This window comes from Mya arenaria, chromosome 2, assembly GCF_026914265.1.
Source record: "Mya arenaria isolate MELC-2E11 chromosome 2, ASM2691426v1".
In the NCBI taxonomy this organism is placed as follows: Eukaryota; Metazoa; Mollusca; class Bivalvia; order Myida; family Myidae; genus Mya; species Mya arenaria.
Genome location: NC_069123.1, coordinates 34,832,886 through 34,858,282, shown reverse-complemented (window position 1 = coordinate 34,858,282; position 25,397 = coordinate 34,832,886). Strand labels below are relative to the sequence as shown.

Here is a 25,397-nt window from a genome sequence, read left to right as displayed (position 1 = left end):
ATCAGTGCATTGTTTACCTGAAGTAATCTACAGAATCAGAAAGAAAAACAAAAGAATATGAGATTTTATTTTTACTGCATTGTTTCATCTGAAAACAAGTACATGTACATCTTATCAATATCCAAAATAGATTTCCTTGTTGGAAATCATTTTAGTTAATGTTCATACAAAACTATTGTTGAACATCAAACACACACACACAACCTCTATTCAATTTCACAATATTTCACACTTAAATGCATTTAGAGCTGGACAGGTATTCAAAAAAACATCTTAACTCATTTTCCTAAGCTATATATCTCGGTGGTTGTTTTATTTAAAAGCTTGATACTATCAGAAATGCTTTATTTTGTATTGATGTTATTAAAATAAATAAACATATTTTTATACTAAAATAACTTCTTTTAGATTGACTATAAAAAAGTTAAGAATTGGACTAAGGTTAAAAGATGACTTAAGATGTATTCATGACTTAAGATGTTTTATGAATATTGGGCCAGGGTTCCAAGGTTTAGGATTAATCCTAAATCAGGATTGAGAAATTTTAACTTTCGATTTCTGTTCTGGGAGTAACGAAGATGTTTTTTTTGCTCAGACACATTCATTAAAAAACAGCAGGAAGTTACCTTGAAATGAATATAAATGACATTGGAAACCATTTCAAAAGGGTTTAATTGCCACTGTACCCTACTTTGGGTATGAATCCCTTATTTATTCTCAAACAGAAGCCCGGGTATTAATCAGGATTGAAAAATATCAGCTGTAAGAAATCTTAACAAGTTTAAATAATTATTATAATTCTACATTTTAAGAAAGTCCCATTTCAACATACCATTATACTTAAGTACCTAATGAATAAACAATTCATAATGGTTCTTTGTTCAGATTTTGAGAATTCTTATTAATGAGGAAGTATTTTGAAAATTTATTTTATTCCAATAGAAATTGGAAATATTTAGATTTTACCAAATAATGAGTAAAAACCAAAACTTTCAAAATACTGACTGGTTACAGTTTTCATGGCTTTATAACATTTTATTGTGAACAGTTAAAATTCAATCCATAATCTTCTGAAAGTATGTTAAATGTGTCTTTTTATATGTTTTAACTTCATCTGAATAGCGTTAATAATTATAAATGAGACTTAAATATAACAATATCAAATAGAAGTACATACATATACACAGAGCATGAACATTTGGGGCAGGTTTTGTACATAATAACAATATTGTAAATGCCTTTGAAAACATGTATATTGCATTGCACCAGTGATATCAGACAGGTTAAGTTAAAGGGACTCAAGTTTCAAAGGTTAAGAAGAGAGACTTAGAAAAAACAAACAATTATGGTTAATTCTCAATTCTGTAATTTACTCACTGTTAAATACTGGTTAAACCACCAGAGGTGGTTTTCAATATTCGACTTAAGTCATTCTTATGGTCATACATCATTGTCTCCATTAACTGTATACATGTAGGTCTGTAATTTATATCTAGCAATCCGATTAGCTACATCGTTCTTAGATCCATTTAAGATCAATATTGAATACCACCCCGGATGGTAATTTTGGAGCCTTGTTGTTGTTTTTTTCAATTGAGACAGAAAAGATCTATTTGCCAAATTTAACCCTATTGAAAAATATTTAAGGCCTGGAGTTGCAACATTCTGTTCAAGTAAGTTTCTGCCAATTGATGTTTGGTGTCTGTTTAAAGGCAGGTAAAATAACTCAGTTACAAAGAATGAAAATGTTGCCAAAGTAAACTATGAGAATAAGTCCCTTTAATGTACATATTAAAATTACATACATATAACATATGAATTATTATCTATATATGAATTATTATTTATATTTACAAACAAAATAAACATGGCCATCAAACCATTTACTAAACATTACACGGATGAACAGTCCTGTACACTATAAATAAAGTTGTAAACATGTAAGCTCCATTACACTATGTATATACAATACTCATTTAAAATTGCGTCTGTATGATAATATCAGTTGTAGTTGTTGATGTTGCGTGCAGATATTATCACGTCAGAATTTAAGTCGCCTTTCTACACTATAACAGTATATATATACACTAACACAATAATACAATGATGTAGATGCTTAACATCGAATACCTTGTCATTGATGACGCACATAAAGTGGGTTTTTGGTAGTTAACAATTCATACTATTTTTATTGCATCTGAATCACATTTAAAATTGAAGGATGGAGGACATTGCCTGCAGTACTGTGATACGTCTTGAAAACGTTAGTCAGTAGAATTGATCGGCCTGAACATCGTGCATTCCATACGACAACCTATATTCCAAGGATCCCAAAAATGGTCAACGTCTCATAACATTGCCGGTGATTACTAACGTAAGTTTCGTTGAAATGTGACTTCCTGTTCGGCGTGACGTCACATCCTGTGCCTAGAATCTCGAGTTCTTGAGTTCCTGGGCTCGTAGGGGCAATTTGGGGCCATCATGATGGCTGTCCTTCTCCGCCTTCTTGATTCGCATCGACTGTCGCTTCTTGAAACAAACAAAAATTTCATCAGAATATTTCAAGATTATCATTGAATGGCGTCCAAATCATGAAAACAGCGTCATCATTGTCGTTATCAGCATCATAGTATGGCCTGGGCCGGTTCCAGGATTTTGATGTTAGAGGGGGCGTTACTTAGGGGCGTAAGCTTCGGCATCCCCCAACAAAATTTTAACAATGTCTAATCCGAAATGGTACGTTTTGGGCGTATTTTTATTTAAGTTATCCTAAATTGAAATAAAAGGTTATCTTGGACGATTTTCTCTTTTTTTAGGGGGGGGGGGGGGTGCCCTATCCCCCACCCAGCCCCTGGATCCGCTAGTGATGGCCACCCCCATTGTCAAATCATTAGGCAATGATATAAAATTAGCATCATGATATTGCAAACCAAAGGATTTATTATTTTATGTGTTCGTTCGTTCAATTATCATTATTCAACTTGTTATACATAATGTAAATGGAATTTGGTCCTTTTCTCTAGGAACGTCTTGTAAAGATTGCCGAAAACGAAAACCAATTATTGGTGGGAAGTACGACATAAAATTCAGTCTTTAGCCACAATTATTAGTGTAGCGGTTTGTTTTGATGATTAAAGTCGAATGTGATAAACATAATAATGCGTGTGCCCCTAAATCTGTAATGACAATGCAAACACCAACGGGGCTTAACAGATTTTCAGGTCGAGGGTATTTTTTGTGAGTCGGACGGTAAACGCCGAACGAATAGTTTATTAAGTGTGGCCTTAGCCGACTCAATGAAGTCATCAATATGGTTTAAAGCGAAAAATTCCCGTAGCAATACCACGGTTTACAGGTCACGAAACCATTGAATAGGGAAATAAACTCAGGCTTACCTGCCAAGTTCTCAAGAAGGAAGTTAAAATCCATAATTAATGAATACAACTTACCAAATGTTTTTTGTCCATTAAGATGCCTTTAATTTTCCCTTTCCCTTTATTTTTTGTTACTGATTCACGCAGGGTTACCTGAAACACGCAATATACATATATATAGACTCGTTGCATGATAATTTCTAAAACAAGGTTTTTATTGTAGTCCATAAGTATATAAAATTAACGTTTCTTATTATATCACCATCAAGCACGATATAAATGGTCTGGGATTTTATTTATATCAATGTTTTTGTTGTTGTTTTTTCACCCCCCCCCCCCTCCCCCTATTTACGGTTGACTTCTCTTATGTTGCCCGATACCATGATTTAAATGTTCGATTGTGTGCCCCGGTCCCGATGTTCCATTCACTTATGTTGTCCGGCTGTACACGTGTAGTTATTATTTTAGTGTTTTGCCACGACCCTGCAATTAACTTCTCTGATCAATGTCAGTGATAGCCACCACCCCACCCCCGCCCTTCAAGTTTACCCTCCCGTAATGTTTACACCTCGAATGATACTCCGTTTTACAGTTAAAGTTTGGGTGTTTACCCACTTCTGTAATATATTGACATTGCCCCGACCCCCTATCAATCTTGTTTCAGGCCTCACCTCTTCTTGTTCATCCATATAGGGTACCGTACCGGGACCGTCCGAGTAAGTCGACGCGGAGCTTGAACCTTGAAACAGTAAAAAGATCACATGTCAGAACAATAGCAATGACTATAGAATATACAACAAATATAACTCTAGTAACATAATCCATCGTTTTATAATCGGTGAAATACGACCCTATTTTGTATAGTTTATCAACAGTATTCTTATATCATCTGATGTCTGATAAAACGAATCGAGGTACATGTACTATGTCATTGCTTTGTTTTCAACGTGATGTCGACATTAAAAATAAATTAACACGTTTCACCCTAACAGTAATTCGAAAGCATAACTCTAGCAATGGAAGTGACTTAATTTTTATTTTTAAACAACTTACGTATCTCGTTTTAAAAATGACTTAATAACTTGTTTAAGCGAAAATGACTTACTAACTAGTTTTAAAAAAACAACGAGATACGTAAGTCGTTGTAACGAGATAAAAATAACACGTATGTCACCTCTATGTTACCGTAGTAGAATGCCAATTATATCGTGACTTTACTACAAGAATGTCGTATATTATAAATGATAATTTGAATACCAGTCTGAGCATGACATTTCCCTGATCTAACACGCGTTCGTGACTTTTGTTTTTTTAACCGTGTTTAAATTTAGGACAGCTTTTGCAATAAAAACGCGTTTTTATATCGTAATGTTTTCAATTTCGTTTAAGTTACAGCGTACAAAATGGTTCCATGTTTATTGAGCGGTGCGTTTTCATTGGCCGTCAGTATATAATCAGTCGTCCTACTACTTTGGATAATAGCCAAGATGTACCGATTGTCTTTAGATCAAGCTTCAAAGCGCATCGTTTTGTTTTGTATTGTACAACTCGACACTTTACTTCCCAGAGAAACTTTGGAGGTATTAAAATTAATTATTGCTACGATCTCATAACGATACGGAATAGCTACCGAGAAAAGCTATATGTAACTTAGATTGTCCATGCCCTCTTTTTGTTAAAACAAAAGCTCATTCGGAACTCCTCAGCCACTTTCCATCGAAAACAGCCTACTGATGTATACTGGTACATCAGTATAAGTAACTCGTAGAAAAGTAAACAATAATATTAATTTATGGTAGTGTTTTGAAGTGTATTTTGTGTAATTAAGTTGAAAATGATTGCCAGTGAAGTGAATGATTGCATAAATAATTAAGATTCCCAAGAGTAAATTAAGTTATTTAGTTTAACTGCTAAATTGAAATTACTACGCGATCTACTTGCAGCGTAGTAAATTGTAAAGATTTCTGACTGTGTAAACCGTCCATATACATCCAAGGTTATTTTCGAAGGAAAATGACCGAGGATATCCGAATGATGAATAAACTACCATTCGGAACTCCTCGGCCATTTTTTCAAAAACAACCTCGGATGTATGCCGGTACATCTGTTGAAGTAGTCCGTATTTTTTTGAATAAAAGCATTAATTAAATGTAGTGTTTAAGAGTTGTATTCATTGCTCTCAGTTTAAATTGATTGCCAGTGAAGTGTATTATTGCAAACATAATTACGATTCCCAAGAGTTAAGTCATAAATTTTAACTACTAAATAAGATTACTACGCGATCTATTTGCAGCGGACTTAAACGTACCACTTTTTAAGTATGTAAACCGTCCATATACATCCGAGGTTGTTTTTGAAAAAATGGCCGAGGAGTTCCGAATGATAAACTACCTGAAAACCAGGAAGTAGGTCGAACCGACAATGGACGAAAAGATACTGATGTTACTACGGTTGACATAATTATTAAGTACATAACTCCTTATCTGTAGAAGGAAGAGGGCAAAAAACTTACAGCCAGTTGAAGGCTGCCTTTTATGTCATAACAAATAACTAGGATAAATGCCTTTATCGAAACTGTCAACAAACTTGTTTACTACCGTAAGTTAACCTAGAGTGTACATTTAACCTAACCACTGAATTGTGGTTTTGGAAATTATCTTTAAAATACAGGGGAATTAGTGATTTTATTTTTTGTTGACCGATGTCTTTATATCTTACAAAACATACAATGTACAATGTATTCTCATAAATACGGTTTCAAATGACATTAAGGTATTATATATGTGATTACAAATCTTAATATCACATTAGAAATTGTTGCTAAGAAATCCAAAAACAATCACAGCATTTGTTCGAAAACAGTTTTAAGAGTTAAAACTCGTACAAGGTTAAGAATCATTTTACACTTTAACGTTGGTTTAACCTTATACAAAATGTGTGCAAAATGATTTCTATAGCAAATTTAAAGATCGTAGATTTAACATTGAAATGGATTTTTAGACATTCGTGTTAAAGCTGGACTCTCACAGATTAACCGTTTTGACAACTTATATATTTTTTGTCTTGGAACGAGCCAATTTTTGCTTAAATATCTGCAAACCAGTGATAGAAGACTGCTGACAAAAGATCAGATCGCAGATTTTCATATTTCCGTCCGAAAATGTTTTATGGCTATAAGCGTTAAAAACGGTTTAAGAAAAAATGCATAAAACATCATTTTGTAACATAAATATAAAAATATTCGGTCTGTTTTTATAAAAATCTTCGGTCTGTTTTTATTTTGTCAGCAGTCTTATATAACTGGTTTCCATGCCTTTTCGCATAAATTGGCTCGTTCCAAAACAAAAAATAAAAATTGTCAAAACGTTCAATCTGTGAGAGTGCAGCTCTAACAATATAATTTCTTTAATTATAATAGAAGTACTTGAAACATGGCAGCATAATTACAAGGATAACAAACCGTTTAAATTTAGACTTAAATTGAATAAAGGGAAGGTTAAATACTAGTCCAAATATTTGTACATGGACGGATCCTTTTACGATTTTTGATATGGCAAAAATAATATGGCAAATCCTTCAGAAGAATTCCGTCCAGAACGTCTATTATTTTAGACTATGTTTATAACCAGAGAGAATTTACAAAAATGCACATTATATAATTTGAATATATGAACTCTTCTAACAGATGTGTTTGTATACTTGTATAATTGATGTGTATGTGTAAACATCATTACATGTGAATAAAGTCTGAACGAAATAATGAACAAACGAACGAACGAACAAACGAACAAACGAACAAACGAACGAATGAACGAAAGAACGAATGAACGAACGAATGAATAAACGCATGGTTGAATAAATGGAACTTGAATGTATCATGCATCAATGAATGAAAATACGAACGAACGAACGTTGCATGAAAACAAAATACAATAAACTTACTTCCACTGGATCTTGAGTGGTCCTTCCGCGAGCCCTTGAAGTCCCTCAAGACAGTAATGGCCGGTTCCGAGTTACTACGTTCTCGACCGGTCTTAGACAATAGACGCTTGTACCAGTGTTTTTTCTTCTTCTCTTCTTGTGGTGAAGGACTCTGGATGATGTAGAGAAAAAAGGGATATAGACACTATAGCTTTGTTAAAGATGCACTCTTACTCCCATGTAAGATTTATCACAATAAATACAATTGTTTTAATATACCAAAAAGGAAGACTAAATGTTGAAAACAATGGTTATTATGAACGATACTGGGTTCATTTTGAAGGAAAAGAGCACTCAACACGGTATTTCAACCTTATGAGACAATAGAATGTAAGAGAAAATCTTTTAGCAATCACCAATCATTTAATTTTTTTGCGTTTTCAGCTATAAAATACACGTTTACATTTTCGTTATTAGTAATTAATATTTCCATAAATGCATAACTTAGTAAGTAGTTAAAGGTTTATCAGTCAAAAATTATGTTTGTGATACATGTGTATGGGTCGATTTTGAATAAGAGTGTCACTAAGTAGTAGTTTGGTAACGACACGTTTTGGTAGTAATTTCCCGAATTGGCATGATAAGTAGTAGATTTAATTAAACAACAACAAGAATAATGATTTTTGTAATCATCATCAGCAGCAGCTTCAATAGCTTCATCATCATCATCATCATCATCATCAGCAGCAGCAGCAGCAGCAGCAGCAGCAGCAGCAGCATCAGCAGCAGCAGCAGCAGCAGAAGCATCATCATCATCATCATCATCATCATCATCATCATCATCATCATCATCATCATCATCACCTCCACCATCACCATCATCATTATCATCATCATCAAGTGACATTTTCGACATTTTCATCACCATCATCATCATCATCATCATCATCATCATCATCATCATCATCATCATCATCATCACCATCATCTTCACCACCACCACCACCATCACCATCACCATCATCATCATCATCATCATCATCATCATCATCATCATCATCATCATCATCTTTGCAGTGACGTTTTCGTGTTTGTACATATCATTGAAAGAATATCGACCATTCTGACAATACAACCATAGCAAAAGGTATTCTAATATTTCACCACAACACGACTGTCACGTCCTTGTCTTTGCACTTACAGTTCTACTATATAGCTATTACCCCTCCCCAACAATCAATACACTTCCACAAAGGTAAGAATCGTCACAAAATGAGGTCAACAGAATATAACTACATACACATATATCACATCCCGTTATGGCAGTTACATCCATAAGGTTCAACGAACTACCCATCCCCGACAGTTTTAACATGCAAGTTATAGGCAACGGTTTCTGAATACTAACATCAAACCCAAACATGGTATTGGCATGCTTGTGTATCTCCCGAATTTAATTGAACTACCCAACCCCAACAGCACTAAGAGGCAAGTACAAGACGACGATTTTCTAAATACTCACATCACACCCCAACATGGCAGTGACGTCCTTGTGTTTGTACTGTACATCGTCGATACCACCATGTTCGTGGCTCGACACGGAACTGCCACTCCCACGCTTGTCTGCTGCTGAGGAGGAGTGAAGGTTATTAAAAAATGTAATCTTCTAGTCGCATATAGACTTATTTTGATATTTGATGTGTATAAGATGAGAACGATGTATTTTGTAAATGTCATAGATAGGGACAAAAATCAAAAGTTCTGCAATTTTATGCAATGATTAAACGAAGATAAATAAAAAGAATCTAGCTTTGCATGTTAAAGATAATGAGGAAACTAAAACAGTACAACGTAGTTTAACCCGATATTTATCTTTATTCCTAAAAATTAAAGAATTAAAATCGCTAAAGCCGGCTACGCCCCATTAACACAGTAATCGTTCACGACAGAATAACGACCGATATGTATTCGTGCACACAGAAATAAAGGCAAAAATGGCACGATAACGTATACAAAGATTCCAAAAAGATCGCGGCTATATGCCACCATTCTCGTTCACTAGAGCGATGATGCTAAGCGCACAACAGGTAGATGTATCATTATCAGACCTCTTATGAATGAGAATGTATGCCACAACTTATCAGCCCTAACCTTAACCCGAGTGACGTTTATACTTAGCACCACTGAAGCCCCGCCTATGTCTGCTACTGACTGTTTTTAGACTTGACGTAAGTAACGTTTCAAACGGCTCCTTAGATCAAAGTTATGTGCTTATAAAACTATACATACCAAATTCTGAATCCGCAGATATATCATATAAGTCTTCAAACGGCCTGGGTGGTAGCTCAGGTTTACGTTCTTCATCTAAAACAGAGTAATAGAAAAAGTGATAAAAAAAAGTTTCGATAATAGAATTCGGACACCGGAATCATAATAGCTGCACATTGGCCACCATACAGTTACAACCGTTCGTGATGTTTTAACTATCTTGTCGTATTTTGTTATTTCACAGTTCATCATAGAAAGCCCAGTAGCCAAGCATTTAACAAATACCCTGTTAAAAACAAAGACTTCTATAGACTATATATCAAAGACCCAGTTTTAAGGCACACTGCTTACTAAGGAAGACCCTGTTTAAAGGCAAGAGGCTAAATAACAAATACCCAGTTTTTAAGCACAATGCTTTATAACAAAGACCCTGTTTAAAGGCAAGAGGATAAATAACAAAGACCCAGTTTTCAGGCACAATGCTTTATAACAAAGACCCTGTTTAAAGGCAAGAGGCTTAATACCAAAGACCAAGTTTTAAGGTGCAATGCTTTATAACAAAGACCCTGTTTTAGGCACGATCTTGGTTTAATTTTAGGCTTTACGCACATGCTCATGTTGTTAATTCCAATACATGACATTAAACCTTTCCCATCTCCAAGCACGAGACAATATAACAAATATCCAGTTTAAAAGATCAATGCTTTATAACAAATACCCCGTTAAAAGGCACGAGTCCATATAAAAAAGACCCTGTTTAAAAGCAAAAGGTCTAAGACACTGAAAGAGTGACACACAACGTCACACAACAACACAGACAGACCACATGTGCACATGCATAATTTGTGTAAGTGTCAGATGATTTGTTGAAACGCCATTTACTTTGAAGAAACGCAAATAAATGCTAAAACGAGACCAAAAAGGACATTTGAATGATTTCAGTCTTTTAACAGAATTATTTCAGCATCTGCTCACAAGAAATGAAATAGATTTCCACGTTATAGAATGAACGTCCTTTTCCAGTTTAATATAATAACATTTAAGGTTATGTTATACGCATATTATCTTCTTGGAAATGGAATTGAGGCCCTGGCGACCGAATGCCAGGCCACAGGTGAAATCAACGAAAGGTTCTCAAATAATATAGATAAAACTAGTTTCTGACGTAACTTAATCGTAAAAAAATATTAATCATACATGTACATACATGTGTCACCGTCCAAGTTGATGTAGCGCTGGAAAGCATGCGGTGGGGGCGGGGCGTCCCCAAGCAGGATGGTGGACAGTCGGGGCATGGGCCGGTCAAGAGAGAAACCGGATACGCCGCTGTCGTATTTAGCTGTAAACACGTTGGGGTTTGGTTAGACACAAATATTATCCGAGCTGGTGGTATTATTGGCTGCTGATTAGTCAATCTTTAAGTAAACACTTTAATGCTAATCATTAATCAGCCGTTGTGTTTCATAGATGGCAGTACACATAAGGCCATACCAAATTGGTTTTATGTTTAACGTTAACCCTTAATACAAAAACCCATCGAGCTATCCTGAGAAAACAGTCGAACCCCACAAAAAACGAATACTTCCTGAGTGACATCTTATGTAGAATATAGACACCAGAGCCTCTTTAGTCTATTCTGTACCCTTCTCAATTGTTATATATAGACGTCCTCAGCAAAATGAGTTTAAACAGAATATGTAGTCAAATGTGTTGATCATTTATCGTTTTCTGATGCCAAGAATACTAATACAGTCGAACCCCGATAGCTCGAACTCGTTTGGCTCGAATTCCTCGTTGGCTCAAACTGGATTTAAATGACCGATTTCTTTAAACTGAAGGTAACCATTCCCGCTTGGCTCGAATTCTCCGAGGCTCGAAGTATTTTCGCCGGTCCCTGTGTGTTCGAGCCAACGGGGTTCGACTGTACATCATATAAAGCATGATGTAACATTTGTGTTTTGTAGTCGAAATTATAGTAAAAGGAAATAGGAAATATTCAGCAAGATCGTTGATCATATAAAATGGGTTTTTTTTTACCGGGAAGCTCAAAGTCTATCCGTCCGCGGACGCTAAATATAGAAACGATTTGGTATGTCCTAAGCGTATACATTACACAATTATATATATAGTAACATTAAAACATATACTTAAACCATATCTGTCTATCAATGCTCCTATGAGTTTAAGTAGTTAAGGTGGAATGTCATTCGGAACACCTCGGCTATTTTCCATCGAATATATGGACGGTTTACAATGTTACAAATCTTTACATTTAACTGCGCTGCAAGTAGATCTCGTAGTTTCAAATTAGCAGTTAAAACAACATGACTTTACTCTAGGGAATCTTAATAAGTTTTGCAATAACACCCTTCACTGGCAATCATTTAAAACGAAGAACGAGTAATACAAAATTCACATAAAAACAGGACAATTTACATATACTATCATTAAAAAAATACGAACTATCTGTACTGATTAACCGCCATACATCCGAGGCTGTTTTCGACATGTTCCGAATGGTGAAATACAACACAAGCTCATTTATATATAGTCTATAGTCTAGCTTGTCTGGGAGAGGAACGTCCAGTTTTCCTTATGAGTTAATTATGATCTAGCAAATCTCAATAAAAAGCTTCTTAAATTGTTTTAAGTCGGGGAGAAGTTTTCAATACAACTATTTATTCATTTCCTATAGTATTAAGCAGAGCAAATAATGGAGTAGTTTTTTTTTTGCTTGTTCGCTTAGGTGGAATGGAAGAGGCTGTAGCACTTACATACATTTGTATATATGTATTATATACTGTCACACTTACTTGATTTTAGCTCTTGAGCAAACGCCTCTAATTTAGCGGCTAAATCTCTATGCCCGTGTTTTCGTGCTATATCTTCTGGGGTGTCGCCATATGAGTTTTTGCGAGTGCAGGCGTCGTAGAAAATTGGGTTGCTTAGCAACACATCACAGAACGTTTGAAGGTTGAACCTCGCCCCAAAATGAACCAGCGTCGGCCACGTGGAGTTTTCAGTGGCTTTAAAAGAAGGTGATATTTAACATTTTATTTTTGAAAAACTGCAAGATAATGTTATTTGAAATTATTTCACATTTTAAACGTTTATAATGTGAAATACTTCTTATTAATGTGGTTTATGATGTAAGAAAAAACACCAGATGTCATGATCGTGCAAACGATTCGAGAAAGATTGATGTTTGTTTTTTTAATGTAATTGTTGGCACGTTGGTGGTTTTTAATGCATGACAGTGATGCTAAAAAAGGTCGAAAAAGGATGATATCTGATCAATGAGGCAGGCCCCGATCTGAAACCCAAGTTATTTCAATATCCCCCAATGCAAGCAGGTCCGCGTATAAGTTAGATCTACGTATATATAGTGAATGTCATTCAAATGTCGTGCATAATGAAAAACTGGTACATCCTATTAATTTCGAGCTCTATCCAAATACAGACCGTAAAAAGAGCAGGGGATTTCTATCGTATTTATGCGAGTAGTTTACAATTAAAAGAATTGGGGATTTCAAATCTTGATGATCTGATAAAAAATATCTTTCATTAATGAACATATCTATTTTAAGGACTCGCTAAAGAAGGTATTTCAAAATTTAAGTTTAAACATTGCGGAGTTTACATAATACTTGCTTTAAATATCTAAGATCTATTATTATACTGGTATTTATATGATAAGCATGTTATTACATTAAAAAGATTTACCTAACAATAAAAGGTCATAATTATACAATGTTTATATGATTATAGTGCATTGATGATTGAAAAGTATGCTCGCGACAGACGGAATAAATAAATCTTTATATTGTTGTGGAAATCGCTTAAATAGTGTTCACACTATTTAAAATAAAAGCACTAAAATCGTTGAAAGGCTGTAGTTGACACGTGGGATTTGTTTTTATTTGATTTTTCACAATTCTGTTCACATAATCCGAATAATCGTTTGGGTGGCCTTAAACTTAAACCGAAAAGGTCTTGTCGTAACATAATAAATCTTTATGTAAAGTTATGGATTTTTAATTCAATTAGCTAGTTTCATAACAGGTAATGATAAATCTATGTGTACTAGGATACTTATAAAAATATATTAATGAAACCCGATATTGGCCGCGAAAGTTTTGACTATTTGTAGGAGGAAAATGTAAGGCAGGGTATTTAAGGCAATTCATTTCCATTTTTGGCGTAATTATCTATTCCGTTCTTTCCCCTCGGTTCATCAACAATATTTATTCAAAAATCTACGGGTTTCATTTGAATTCACATTACAGTTGCAATCTTATTAACGTATTAAAATAACGCAGTCTATTATTCGCACTATTTTAAACCGCATAACCACCATAAACCACCATACGTTCCATTTTGTAACTCATTAATTGTTTTTTAACAAGTCAAATAAAAAGCGAGCTCTCACGATATCCGATGTCCATTTGCGGTACTTAAGTGTGCTGCCTTTAGCCTAAAAATGTGTCATGCGCTTTAGCATAGGAATAAGAAAAGTGACAAAGAGGATAGTCTAGAAACCCCCGAATAAATTTCTATAGTTCACTCACCTTCTGATGAAAGTGGTCGGGATGGGAATGATATTGCTCGTAACGTTTCCATAGTATCAACCAGTTTCGCCATCTTCTTGTCCAGCAACTCTGTGTCCTGTTCGATGCCTAGGCACCTGCAGAGTAACGTTTCTGGACTCGTTTCCTCTTCTAAAAGCTGACACAATTGTTCAAGTTTTGAATCACACGAGTTTTGTGACGACGATCTAAGTCTGATCGCACTCGTGGTCATATATTCACTTTCTCTGTCCGTCAAATGACCCTCCGGGGTTTGTACTTGAGATTTTCGTGGAGTTTCCATCTGTACAACATCCGTCTGTGTTGCGATTGATTTGGACGTTCCCGACAATGACGTCAGACGTTTTTGAGCGTTTTGAACGTCAGCGTCGAAAGCTTCTTCTGGTGTGCTATGCAGGCATGACACGTGACGTTTACCGATGACGTCACCGTGTTGGGACACAGTGACTTCAGATTTGGGATGCCCTGTAATAATTTGAGTGAAACGTTATAACATATAATTATATAACTGAGTGTTTTAATAGTCGAGTGGAGCTGTACTTCACAACATAAAAAAGAAGAAGAAAACAAAACACAAAGAACAAAACACCCGCCAAAAACAACAACAACGACATCAACAATAAAAAAGCTGTGCTTAAAAATGCTTTTTTGCTATTAAGTGCAGTTATAATAATTGATACGAATGTCTGTAAGCTCGATTGTGGCAACAGCTGACAGCTTATAGAATCCCGCTCGATTTTCCTAGGTAGAAACCAGTACTGGTGTCCTTTTAGAGTGGCCACAAGAAGGTACCCCATGTGGAGAATAAACCCACAATCTCTGTGGTTAGAGGCGGACACCTAAACCACTCTACTACCCTTCACAGTCACAATCTTGGGAAGGGAATGAACTCCTACTTTGGTGTCATATGACCTGTAAATTTTAGTGAAATTTAATCTTATAGTGATTTTTTTTAAAGGGGACACTCCTTCAAATGATCTAGCATAAAATAACTATAAATTATTGCTGTTTAACAATGTCAGATAGTCTTGAAAGGCCGAAATGTCACTTAACTTTTTACACCAAATCAGGAGTTAACTTCCTTCAAATGGCTGTGTTCATAGTTCAGTCAGTTATTTTAGATGAATGTTAAGGGTGGAGGTGGTATTCTTTTTGGTATGTCAATATTTGAAGAGTCAAAACGTATTCAATAGACAAGGAAATTACAGTCTGATCGTGGTGCACAAAACACCTTAAATGCTTTCAAGTTAAAACATTGAAATGCAGATGCATTAAACATGTCGTATTCGTATTTATAATGCGGGCTAAGCGTAAGTCAATATGCGAAGGTCAATATAAAGAACATACAGCAATAAGAAAATTTGATGGTTTTTTGGCGAAACACCAACAATGTTGAGCCCGCCAATATCACAAATAATGGAACAGTTTTGGGAAATATTGCTCATTGACATTTAGTGTGTGTATACCACGTGATAAATGACGTCATATATGCTACGTCGGAAGGCAATATTTTGCTTAAAATGAAGACTTAAATCAAAGATAACTTTTCTTTTACTACACCAAATTAAATAAAACAAAGGGCAGTCTATGCCGCTTAAAGAGCCCCGCCTTCGTTTTATTACCGAAGTTTGATAAGGTAAATAGTTTAATCAAACACTTCGACAAACCTGTTTCCAAAATAATGTTTTGACAGTCCGCCGTCAGACGGCCGTATTGTGAAAAGGTTTGTCGAAGTGTTTGAAGAAACTTAACTCTCAATCAAACTCTGGTAAAAGACCGAAGGCGGGGCTCTTTAAGAGGCGTAGACTGCGCTATGTTTAATCGCAAATGATGAAGAAATAGTGAAGTTATTTTTGAAAAATTAAGCCCAGTTATTTCAAAATCCCAAATGCTTGGCCTCGTTACAGCCTGAACAAGGAAACAGACGGGATTTTAACCGATTGCATTTGAGTGTGTCCTAGACATTTGACCTACAAAGATGGCTCTATTATGTGACACGGTGAACATCGGTGCCAAGTTATTGTTAGATCCCTGTGTGCATGGCCACGTTACAGCTCGCACAAGCCGAAATAGGATGGACGGACGAACGCACATACGCATACACGCATGCACGCACATACACCGAGGCGACATTGCGGCATCTATGTTGAAACAACCCCAATAAATCATATGACTTTTATGTGGAATAATTCATTGATCTTAATATCTAAATGTAGTGTTTAAGAGTTGTATTTATTGATCTCAGTTTAAATTGATTACCAGTGAAGTGTTTTATTGCAAAAATAATTAAGATTCTTAAAAGTTAAGTCATAAAGTTTAACTGCTAAATAAGATTACTACGCGATCTATTTGCAGCGGACTTAAACGTAATACTTTTTGAGTATGTAAACCGTCCAAATACATCCGAGGTTGTTTTTGAAAAAAAATGGCCGAGGAGCTCCGAATGATTCAAGGCAATACCTCGGTGTCTATCAAAAAAAGCATGATGTCAGCTTATGACGTCAGTAGCTAACCTTTAAGTGTTGGTAACGTGTACACAACATGCGCCGTAAGGATCGGTGAGACGCTTTCTTCACCGATTTTAACGTCTATCTCTTCCTCTGGAAGACGTTCCACTATCATATATATAACATCGTCCTGGAAAGAGATAATAATGCATTTAGTATTTAGGGACAAAACTATGGAAGCGTACAGCGAATATTCTAATGATGAAATCGTGTAGTCTTGTCGACTTGTTTTAAGTCGACTTGATTAGATTTAACACGATATGTCATCAGAATTATGTCGACTTATTACATGAAAATGTTGAAACAAAATTGTCAACTTACAACGTGGACAAATCGACATAACTTTCACAAAATGTCGTGTTATTCCTCGCATATGAAGATATCATAAGTCGACCAGACTTCATTATCACACTATTAGTATATACAATATACGTTTCCATACAAATTCTGAAATCCAGCATAAAACGAAAATCGTTCGTGAGGAATCAATGGCATAATTAGTTAATGAGGATAAAGCTAAGATTGTTTTTTTCAAACATATAGTTAATCATATATACCTAAATGTAAAAAAAAATCGTCTATATCGTTATAACTCGAATTTTCCGTGCTTTTTAAATTGACATATGAGGGTTATTACAAGTGTGTTGTAAACGAGTTTAAAGCTGCACTCTCACACATTTACCGTTTTTTTCAACTTTTTTACTTTTTGTCTTGGAATGAGCAAATTTTTGCGTAAATGTCTGCAAATCAATGATAAAAACAGCTGATAAAAGATCAGATCGCAGATTTTCATATTTCTGTTTGAAAATTAATGTTTTATGGATAAAAGCGTTACTAACGGTTTATGAAAAATGCATAAAACATCATTTTTTTAACTTAAATGTAAAAATCTGCGATCTAAGTTTTGTCAGCAGTCTCATATGACTGGTTTCCATGCATTTTCGCATAAATAGGACAAAAAATAAGTTGTCAAAACGTTCAATCTGTAAGAGTGCAGCTTTAAGAAAAGACACTAATAAATAAGAAACCCATCACATCTAAAAACAACAACACCCCCTTACCTTAAAGAACACTTCCTTTAATGCGTTGACCTGCCGGGGCTTCTGCGGCAACGTGTCGTAGTATCCCCTGTCATCGTCGTCCTCCTCGTGCAAGTGGCCTATGCTCGTGTGGCGAGGGGAACTTGATATATTCCAATAAGGAAAACTACTTGAAGGGTCACTGACAATGTGACGTAGTGGAAGCTTTTGTCCGTGCGCGGGAGTGTGAGGTGGGTGTTGGGAATGTGGTGAATGCGAACTCGGGAGGGGGTTCGAGTGTTCGTATATTGCAATGATCTTCACAAACATGTCCTTCACACAGTCATCCGTGCCTGTGTTCTCGTGCACTTCCCACTCTGCCATGTGCTCACAACCGTACAGTTTCCCGGCGTCTTTAAGATCACAGAGCTCCACGCCGGTAAGCACTGCGAAACACGTGTCATGGTCGAGCTCCGATATAGAACTCCAGTCTTTGTGTTCAAGAAAATCTGGAGTGATTATCAACACGTTGATACATTGAGAAACTACTACTAAATGCTTGTCTACCGACAGTTCATTTAACTCGCCATGAATGCCATAAGACTTCAACTTTTCGTTCACGTATTTGGCCCACTCACTGCCGTCCGCCTTTGCGTAAAACACTGACGGTCCGCCGTGCTTCATTGTTGTCTGTTTTACAAATCACGAAGGTTTTGACAAGAATACAAGTACTTGATTCTAGACACTGAAGATGATTTCTTTTGCAAGGTGAGAATCTTTGACTGCAATACAAAGTAATGCGATTTATTAAAACAAGTTCTATTATTCGGATAATATTTTTAAACTATTTTTGAAGTAGTGTATGCATTTAAAAGTTGTTTGATTAACTTTAATAATAACGATACAGCAGGAGTTCACAAATATCATTTATATAAGTGCCCAATTTTAGTCAGCGTATTCCCCTATTCTGAAAGTACAAACAATTTAAACTTACCCTAATTTATTATCTTTATATGTTTTCCGTTTATTCTTTATACACTGTATCATTTAAATTACATTTTTATTTTGTTTTAAAACATTAAATATCGTAATAGAAATGTCCACTATCGACTTTTATATTTATTATAAGTCTGAAATGAGATAGTGATACTGACACATACTTTCTTTATACTATTTTGATATTATATAACAAGCACGTAAAATATCTCTTTTATACCTGTAATCTCAAATCCCACGGAGTTAAGTATGATGTGCCATTTGGGTCATAAGCCACCTTCTATTAGTTGTTATGTTTAAAATAGAGGTGGGCCACTGAAGTTCAGATATTAAGGTCTAATTACAGAATGACCTCTATTTTAATAAACATAGATTAAAGGTGGACTTTTATAATTGGACTGGCACATCTGTCTCACAAATAGATTTGCACCACTATACATAATGAACCTGCATCTATACCTAATACATAGAAGTCCACATCTTAAATCTAGAGGTACACCCCTAAATCTATACCTGAACCTCCCCTAGCGTAGGCAGGGGGCGGGTGCATCCCCTCCCCTCTTAAAGTTCATTTTTTATTTCAATATTGGAGAAAAAGGTTATTAAATGCTCCAAAAAATACCAACATTTAAAACCAACTAAATTTCGGTTATGGGTGAGGGGCGCAAGGCAAAAGGTTGCGCTCCTTAGTTACGCCGCCTCTAACTTCGAATTTTGGATTCTCTATTTCTGCTTGCAGAGATGTTTGACCCAAATGGTACACCATAGTTTAGTCAAATGGTTGTTACCCGTATGTAAAAACATGCACAGTCACTTGACGCTAGGACTTAAACATCCTTATTGAAAACAACAATATATTTTCTTCCGTTTTCATCCGATTCGCTGATAGATAAATTAACTGTGTCTGCGTGTTGTGAATATTATCTTAATACGCTTGATATACCTACTTATAGCGTTTATCAAACTTTGAATAAAGGTTATCTTATAATGAAACACATGACTTTACTGATAATCTGAGTTGTGCTTTTTATGAGCGATACTATCATTCAGATGTATTGTGTTGTAAAGAAAATCATTTTCTTTTGTATGACTAGTATCGCTATGCCTTATAGGTAGTCCACCTCATTTTAAAACTATCTATATATCACATTATGCGACGGAAAATAGTTGATGTATCACAAAAAAAACTGGCCAATTTATACGTAAAAGCAATGGGGGGGGGGGGGGGTATCTTTAAACTATCGATATACCTTATTATGTGACGGCAAAATATATGATGTTTCACAAATAAACTGGCCAAATTAAACATGGGGGGTTTCAATTTCTGGCCCATGTCAAATGGATCTAGTTTAAGGTATACAGTTGTCGAACCCCGTTGGCTCGAACTCTCAGGGACCGGAGAAAATACTTCGAGCCTCGGAAAAGTCGAGCCAAGCGGGAAAGCTTACCTTCAGTTTTAAGAAATCGGTCATCTACATCCAGTTCGAGCCAACGAAGAAAATTTGAGCCAAACGAGTTCGCGCTATCGGGGTTCGACTGTATTCGGCTTTACCGCATGTAACATTTCCATTAAAAAATGAAACTGGCCGCTCCGTATATGGTTATAATTATTTTTAAATCAGATATCGTGCATGCTTTACAACTTCAGGACTGATTATGTTATAAGCTATACAGTCTTAGAAGTTTATCACTACGTTGTGTTTTAATAGATGTATACATGCATTAGAGCTTGGCCGCCTTTAACTTCCCGTTTACTTCCTTATCGCATGTTTTTTTTAATAAATGAGGATATTATATAGTAACTGACTTTATTCGTTTTTTAAGCAAATATTTATAAAGCGATAAACGTCGACATTGGTCAATACTGAGTATGTTCGACTTCTTTAAAAAAACAGTACTTCCTGAATAAGTGTTAGAATATTGCTCTGTTCTTGATAACATTTAAGAAAAACATAATGTTTATTAAGGGTTTCACTACTCTACTGACCTAAGGTCACTGACTTGATTGTTTTCCTTTTCTGATTTGAAACAAGTACTTACAGTAATACATATGCATTAAGAAGAAGAAGAAGAAGAAGAAGAAGATGAAGAAGGAGGAGGAGAAGAGGAGGAGAAGAGGAGCAGTAATAATAATAATAGTGATAAATAATTATAATAATAATACAAATTTCTACATACATAACCTAGAAAAGGAAGGGATGTTGCCCTAAACAAACATTATTTATATTTTTGTTAGGCCTAAATAACGCTGTGTATCAGAAGATCAGAAGTACGAAAACCACGTGGACTATGATACATGTCGAACAAGAAACTATATACGCTAGTTACCATAGCTACTACAGTACTTCTTTACTATGGTATGCTGTTAGTATAACTTAAAGGTAATCGTTCCCGTTTTATTGGGTCATACATCAAAACAATTATTGTGACCAAAATGCTTGTTTCAATGATAAAAACAACAACAAAACTTCAAATTAGGGCTCTATTTTGCCGAAAATCGTTAGTTACACTCTTAAAAATTTAAATTTTGGCTTACAAGATTCTGTTCAATGGAGTTTTGGCTATGTTATGTTTGTTGTTTATTCACAAAAGTGAATTAAACAGACTCAATTTCAACAAAGTTAAAAATAAATAGGTCACATAACATCTGTAAGCAAGTACCTTTAAACGGTTTTAAGTTGACTTGTACCGCAATTTTATATCGTCAACGATAGGTGCAGTTATATCAACTATAATATTATGTAGTAGTTTAAGAATCATAAAAAAGAGTAACAACATAATTATGCCGATATAAGATTGTAAATGTGTTTGATATATATCTAAAAGCCCGTTTAAAATTGCGTGAAAGATCGTGACGATTCCCCTGTAAATTAATGTATTCAATGTGCACTTGTGTGACTTTTGTTGTCTGTTTTCACCATATATTTTACTATCATTTGCAAGGAGGATTTAAGAAGAACAAAATAATGTATATTCGGAAGACCTCGGACATTTTCCTTCGGAAACAACCTCGGATGCCTATCGAGGGGTGAAAGCGAAAAGGTTCAACCGTTACAAACGGTCTAAGAAAAATGCATAAAACATCAGTTTTTGAACTTAAATATAGAAATCTGCGATCTAATCTTTGGTAATGAGTCTTATACAACTGGTTTCCATGGATTTTCGCAAAAAAATGGTTCGGTCTAAGACAAAAAATAAAAAAAAGTTGTCAAAACGTTCAATCTGTGAGAGTGCAGCTTTAACAGGGGAATTTGTGGCTATACGTATATCTTAATTAAAACCATTTATAAAGGTATTTATTTTTAACTGTACACAAATATTATGTTCTTTTTTTGTTTTGACCATTAAAGACAAATGCGTTAAACAAATTAGAGCATCAAGCTTTAATTAAAAGGACCCCTTAAAGGGAATTGCTGATGTTGTTGGATCAATTTGCTAACGCTATTCAAAGTCGTGGGCTTCAAAGATAAAATTTGAGCATATATTAACATTTGTCGAAAGGTTCCAGCCGTCAGTATCTTAGTTTTAACAATCCTTATGATTTGTCCCACATTTTTTCGTCATAAAACAGTGCAGTTTACAAAACATGAGCGAGTCCTTTTAAAGCTGCACTCTCACAGATTAAACGTTTTGACAACTTTTTTATTTTTTTGTCATGGAACGAGCCTTTTTTGCGAAAATCCATGGTAAAGAGTTATATAAGACTGTTGACAATTTTTTTTTATATTTAGTTCAAAAATTGATGTTTAATGCATTTTTCTTAAACCGTTAGTAAGCCATAAAACATTAATTTTCGGACAGGAATATGAAAATCTGCGATCTGATCTTTTGTCGGCAGTCTTATATAAGTGGTTTGCAGATATTTACGCAAATATTTGCTCATTCCAATACAACAAATTAAAAAGCTGTCAAAACGGTAACCTGTGAGAGTCCAGCTTTAAAACGGGTCACTCAGTGTATGTTACGACTAACACGGAAAGGCACACAGTCCGAATATTAACAACGTGTGAACTGTTTACTGATGAGTCAAAGATCACCTTTATATTCGAAACGGACACCTATCATGTGTCCATCCACATAAATCAAGGAGCCTGACAAAGCTCAGAAAGAAGAATCAACCTTTGTTATGTGGCGTGAGAAATTGCTTATTCATGATTTTCAATGTTTCAAGCGAACCCGTTAACTTCTGTAACCCGAGATACAAGTATTTCATTATTCGATACATTTCAAACCATCGGACAATTCATGTCAGTGCGTCCAAAGAAAAGAAAGTGACTAAAGCCGACCACCAGCCTCAAATATGCCCGTTATTGTTAATATAATTACTATAGTTAGTCACTATAATACATCATATAAAACATTCATTCATCGCTGCCTCCACACCGTGTTTAGAACAATGAAACGTTATGGTGTTACGTTTTACGCTAAATCATGTGATTGATTAGATTAATCGATCAGTAAACAATGTATGTATACATACTTTCATTGATTAATTAAACACAGTCAATTATACACATGTAACAAAATGAATACGCTATAATAAATATCGACACTATTGTGTTTTCATTACCTCAACCTTTGTTTTCAATAATTTTGCGATCGTTGAAAATTAACGTATACATGTATAAATGTATTATTTTGTTTATTTATTACACGTTGTATGATACTAAAGATAAACGATTATTATAAATATTGAATTAACCTGTTAATCTCCTTTTAAAGCTTCACTTTGTTGTAAAGATGTTTATGTACATGTAGGCATTTGGTCGAAATGATATACATGTTAATACTACATGCACATAATACTTGGATATCGTATAACATCACTTAACTTAATATTTACTTACACGTTTTAAAGACATTTTAACATGAATAACTTTACAGTATGATATGCCATTTTTTCACTAGCATCACATGAATTTTTCATCAACGGCTCTATCGACCAAAAATAGTGATTTACTCTTAGTATATAGATATTTATATAGGTAATATATAACATATCTTTATACATACGTGCTAGCATTATGCCTTTTTATATATGCAAACATGTACATGCCACATGTGTATACAAAAATATAGGTGCATATACAAATGGTAACTTGGTAACAGAGTATCCTCTTTTTTATCACGATACTGCAATACGATGCGGTATTGCCACTTTTCAAAGTTATCAAATTAAGGGGGAAAATGAAAGAATGATAATTTATTCACTCAATATTCCTGTCAGAGTATTCAGCCTTTTAGTGTTGTTTTTTATAATTTCATATAAGGATAACAGTGTGAAATTGAAGTCTCGATTCTACCCGTCATATAAGGATGTGGAATACGATCCCATTCACTTACTACGGAAGCGTATATCGTATATACAGATATTGTGAATAAACTGCCTTGTCAACTTCTTTAATGTGAACTTGAAGAGTTAAATTACCTAATGCTAAAAGTACGTCGACAAGACTCTATGATGAAATACGATATACGCTTCCATACTAATCGCATAGTACATTGTAAAATATGATACATTGTACGAGGATTGTATTCTGTATGCATTACACTGTATCTTTGATATACAGTTGAACCCCATTGGCTCGAACTCTCACGATGAATTCGAGCCAAGCGAGTTCGAGCCATCGGGGTTCGACTATATCTATGTATTTATGGAGTGATTTATGTATTTCATTTACTGCCGAACATAGTTGATGATGTCAAGATAACCTTGACAAGCCTAGACCAAAAAATGAGACAAATATGGTTTCTAAAACCTTTGAAAAACGCTATACTATAATTGCATGTTTCAGTATGTATAAGAATCATGTTCTTTAAAACGAGCTTTTATTGATAAAAGTGGTTAATTTAAGCGCTGTGACGGTCCAATGCGATTTGAAATCAATGATGAATCGATAGATTATTGCCTCATTCTTATAAGCAATCAGGACGATAATATTCTTCCTCGTCGATCGTCAATTACTAGATCGTTAAGTTAGCTACTGCCAACAAAATTAATGAATATGTATAATGTATAATTTATATATCATTATTATTATTATTATATACATAGTATAGCAGTACTAAGACCTATTTTACAATTTGTCTTACGTATATGACTGTACTAATTTTCTTATATATGTTTCAAGAACTAATACTCCTATTCAAAAGGAATATTTTAAACATAAGATAGTTTTTGCATAAACTATATACCGCGATTATATCATTAAGAATAAAGCAACGTGTACATGAATTTTAATAATACCCATATGCGAAATCATGCGCAGGGTTCAAACTATCTCAAATTATTATACTAATAACCTACTTCAAATTAAACAGGCTTATTATTCATCATACTAGCGAAATCTGCTTTTACATTCGAATACAAGGTTTAACATAAAAACTAAATTGGTTTAAACAGTATTTATAAATATATCAGCATATAACAGTACATAGGCGAAAATTAATTAATGTAGCTATTCTATTTATCATAAAAAATAACTATTAAAATAGTTATTCCTACTATCATCATTCTTTATCATAAATAAATGATTAGATAACTCTTACCTAGTTTTCGAATACTACGTTAACGATTATGGAGACACTGATAGCCAATATCTTCCTCCTAATCCTTCCCCATCACTAGTTCAGTTTAAAATAAACATGAGCGTATATTTCACACTGACAAAAGTTAACCCACATCTCCAAAAAAACTTCCCGTTTAAACCCAGGTGATTCCCCGAA

The 25,397-nt window shown here is 34.7% G+C and overlaps 1 protein-coding gene across 5 annotated transcripts; it reads right to left on the bottom strand.

Moving 5' to 3' along the window:
* Positions 1–58: 58 nt before the first annotated feature.
* On the bottom strand, positions 59–25,397 carry LOC128222491 (uncharacterized). Of its 5 annotated transcripts, none has more exons than XM_052931524.1 (12): positions 25,221–25,396; positions 17,718–18,457; positions 16,663–16,786; positions 14,132–14,614; positions 12,377–12,589; positions 10,771–10,902; positions 9,585–9,659; positions 8,818–8,924; positions 7,317–7,467; positions 4,046–4,113; positions 3,450–3,527; positions 59–2,529 (listed from the first exon to the last, which is right to left on the bottom strand). In XM_052931524.1, the coding sequence occupies exons 2-12, from the start codon at positions 18,357–18,359 to the stop codon at positions 2,428–2,430; spliced, it is 2,175 nt and encodes a 724-aa protein (XP_052787484.1). In that variant the 5' UTR covers positions 18,360–18,457; positions 25,221–25,396; the 3' UTR covers positions 59–2,427. The 5 variants fall into 5 exon arrangements, with proteins under 5 accessions (XP_052787484.1, XP_052787501.1, XP_052787492.1 ...); XM_052931541.1 differs by having other exon boundaries at positions 8,818–8,921; XM_052931532.1 differs by lacking the exon at positions 25,221–25,396 and adding an exon at positions 18,670–18,858.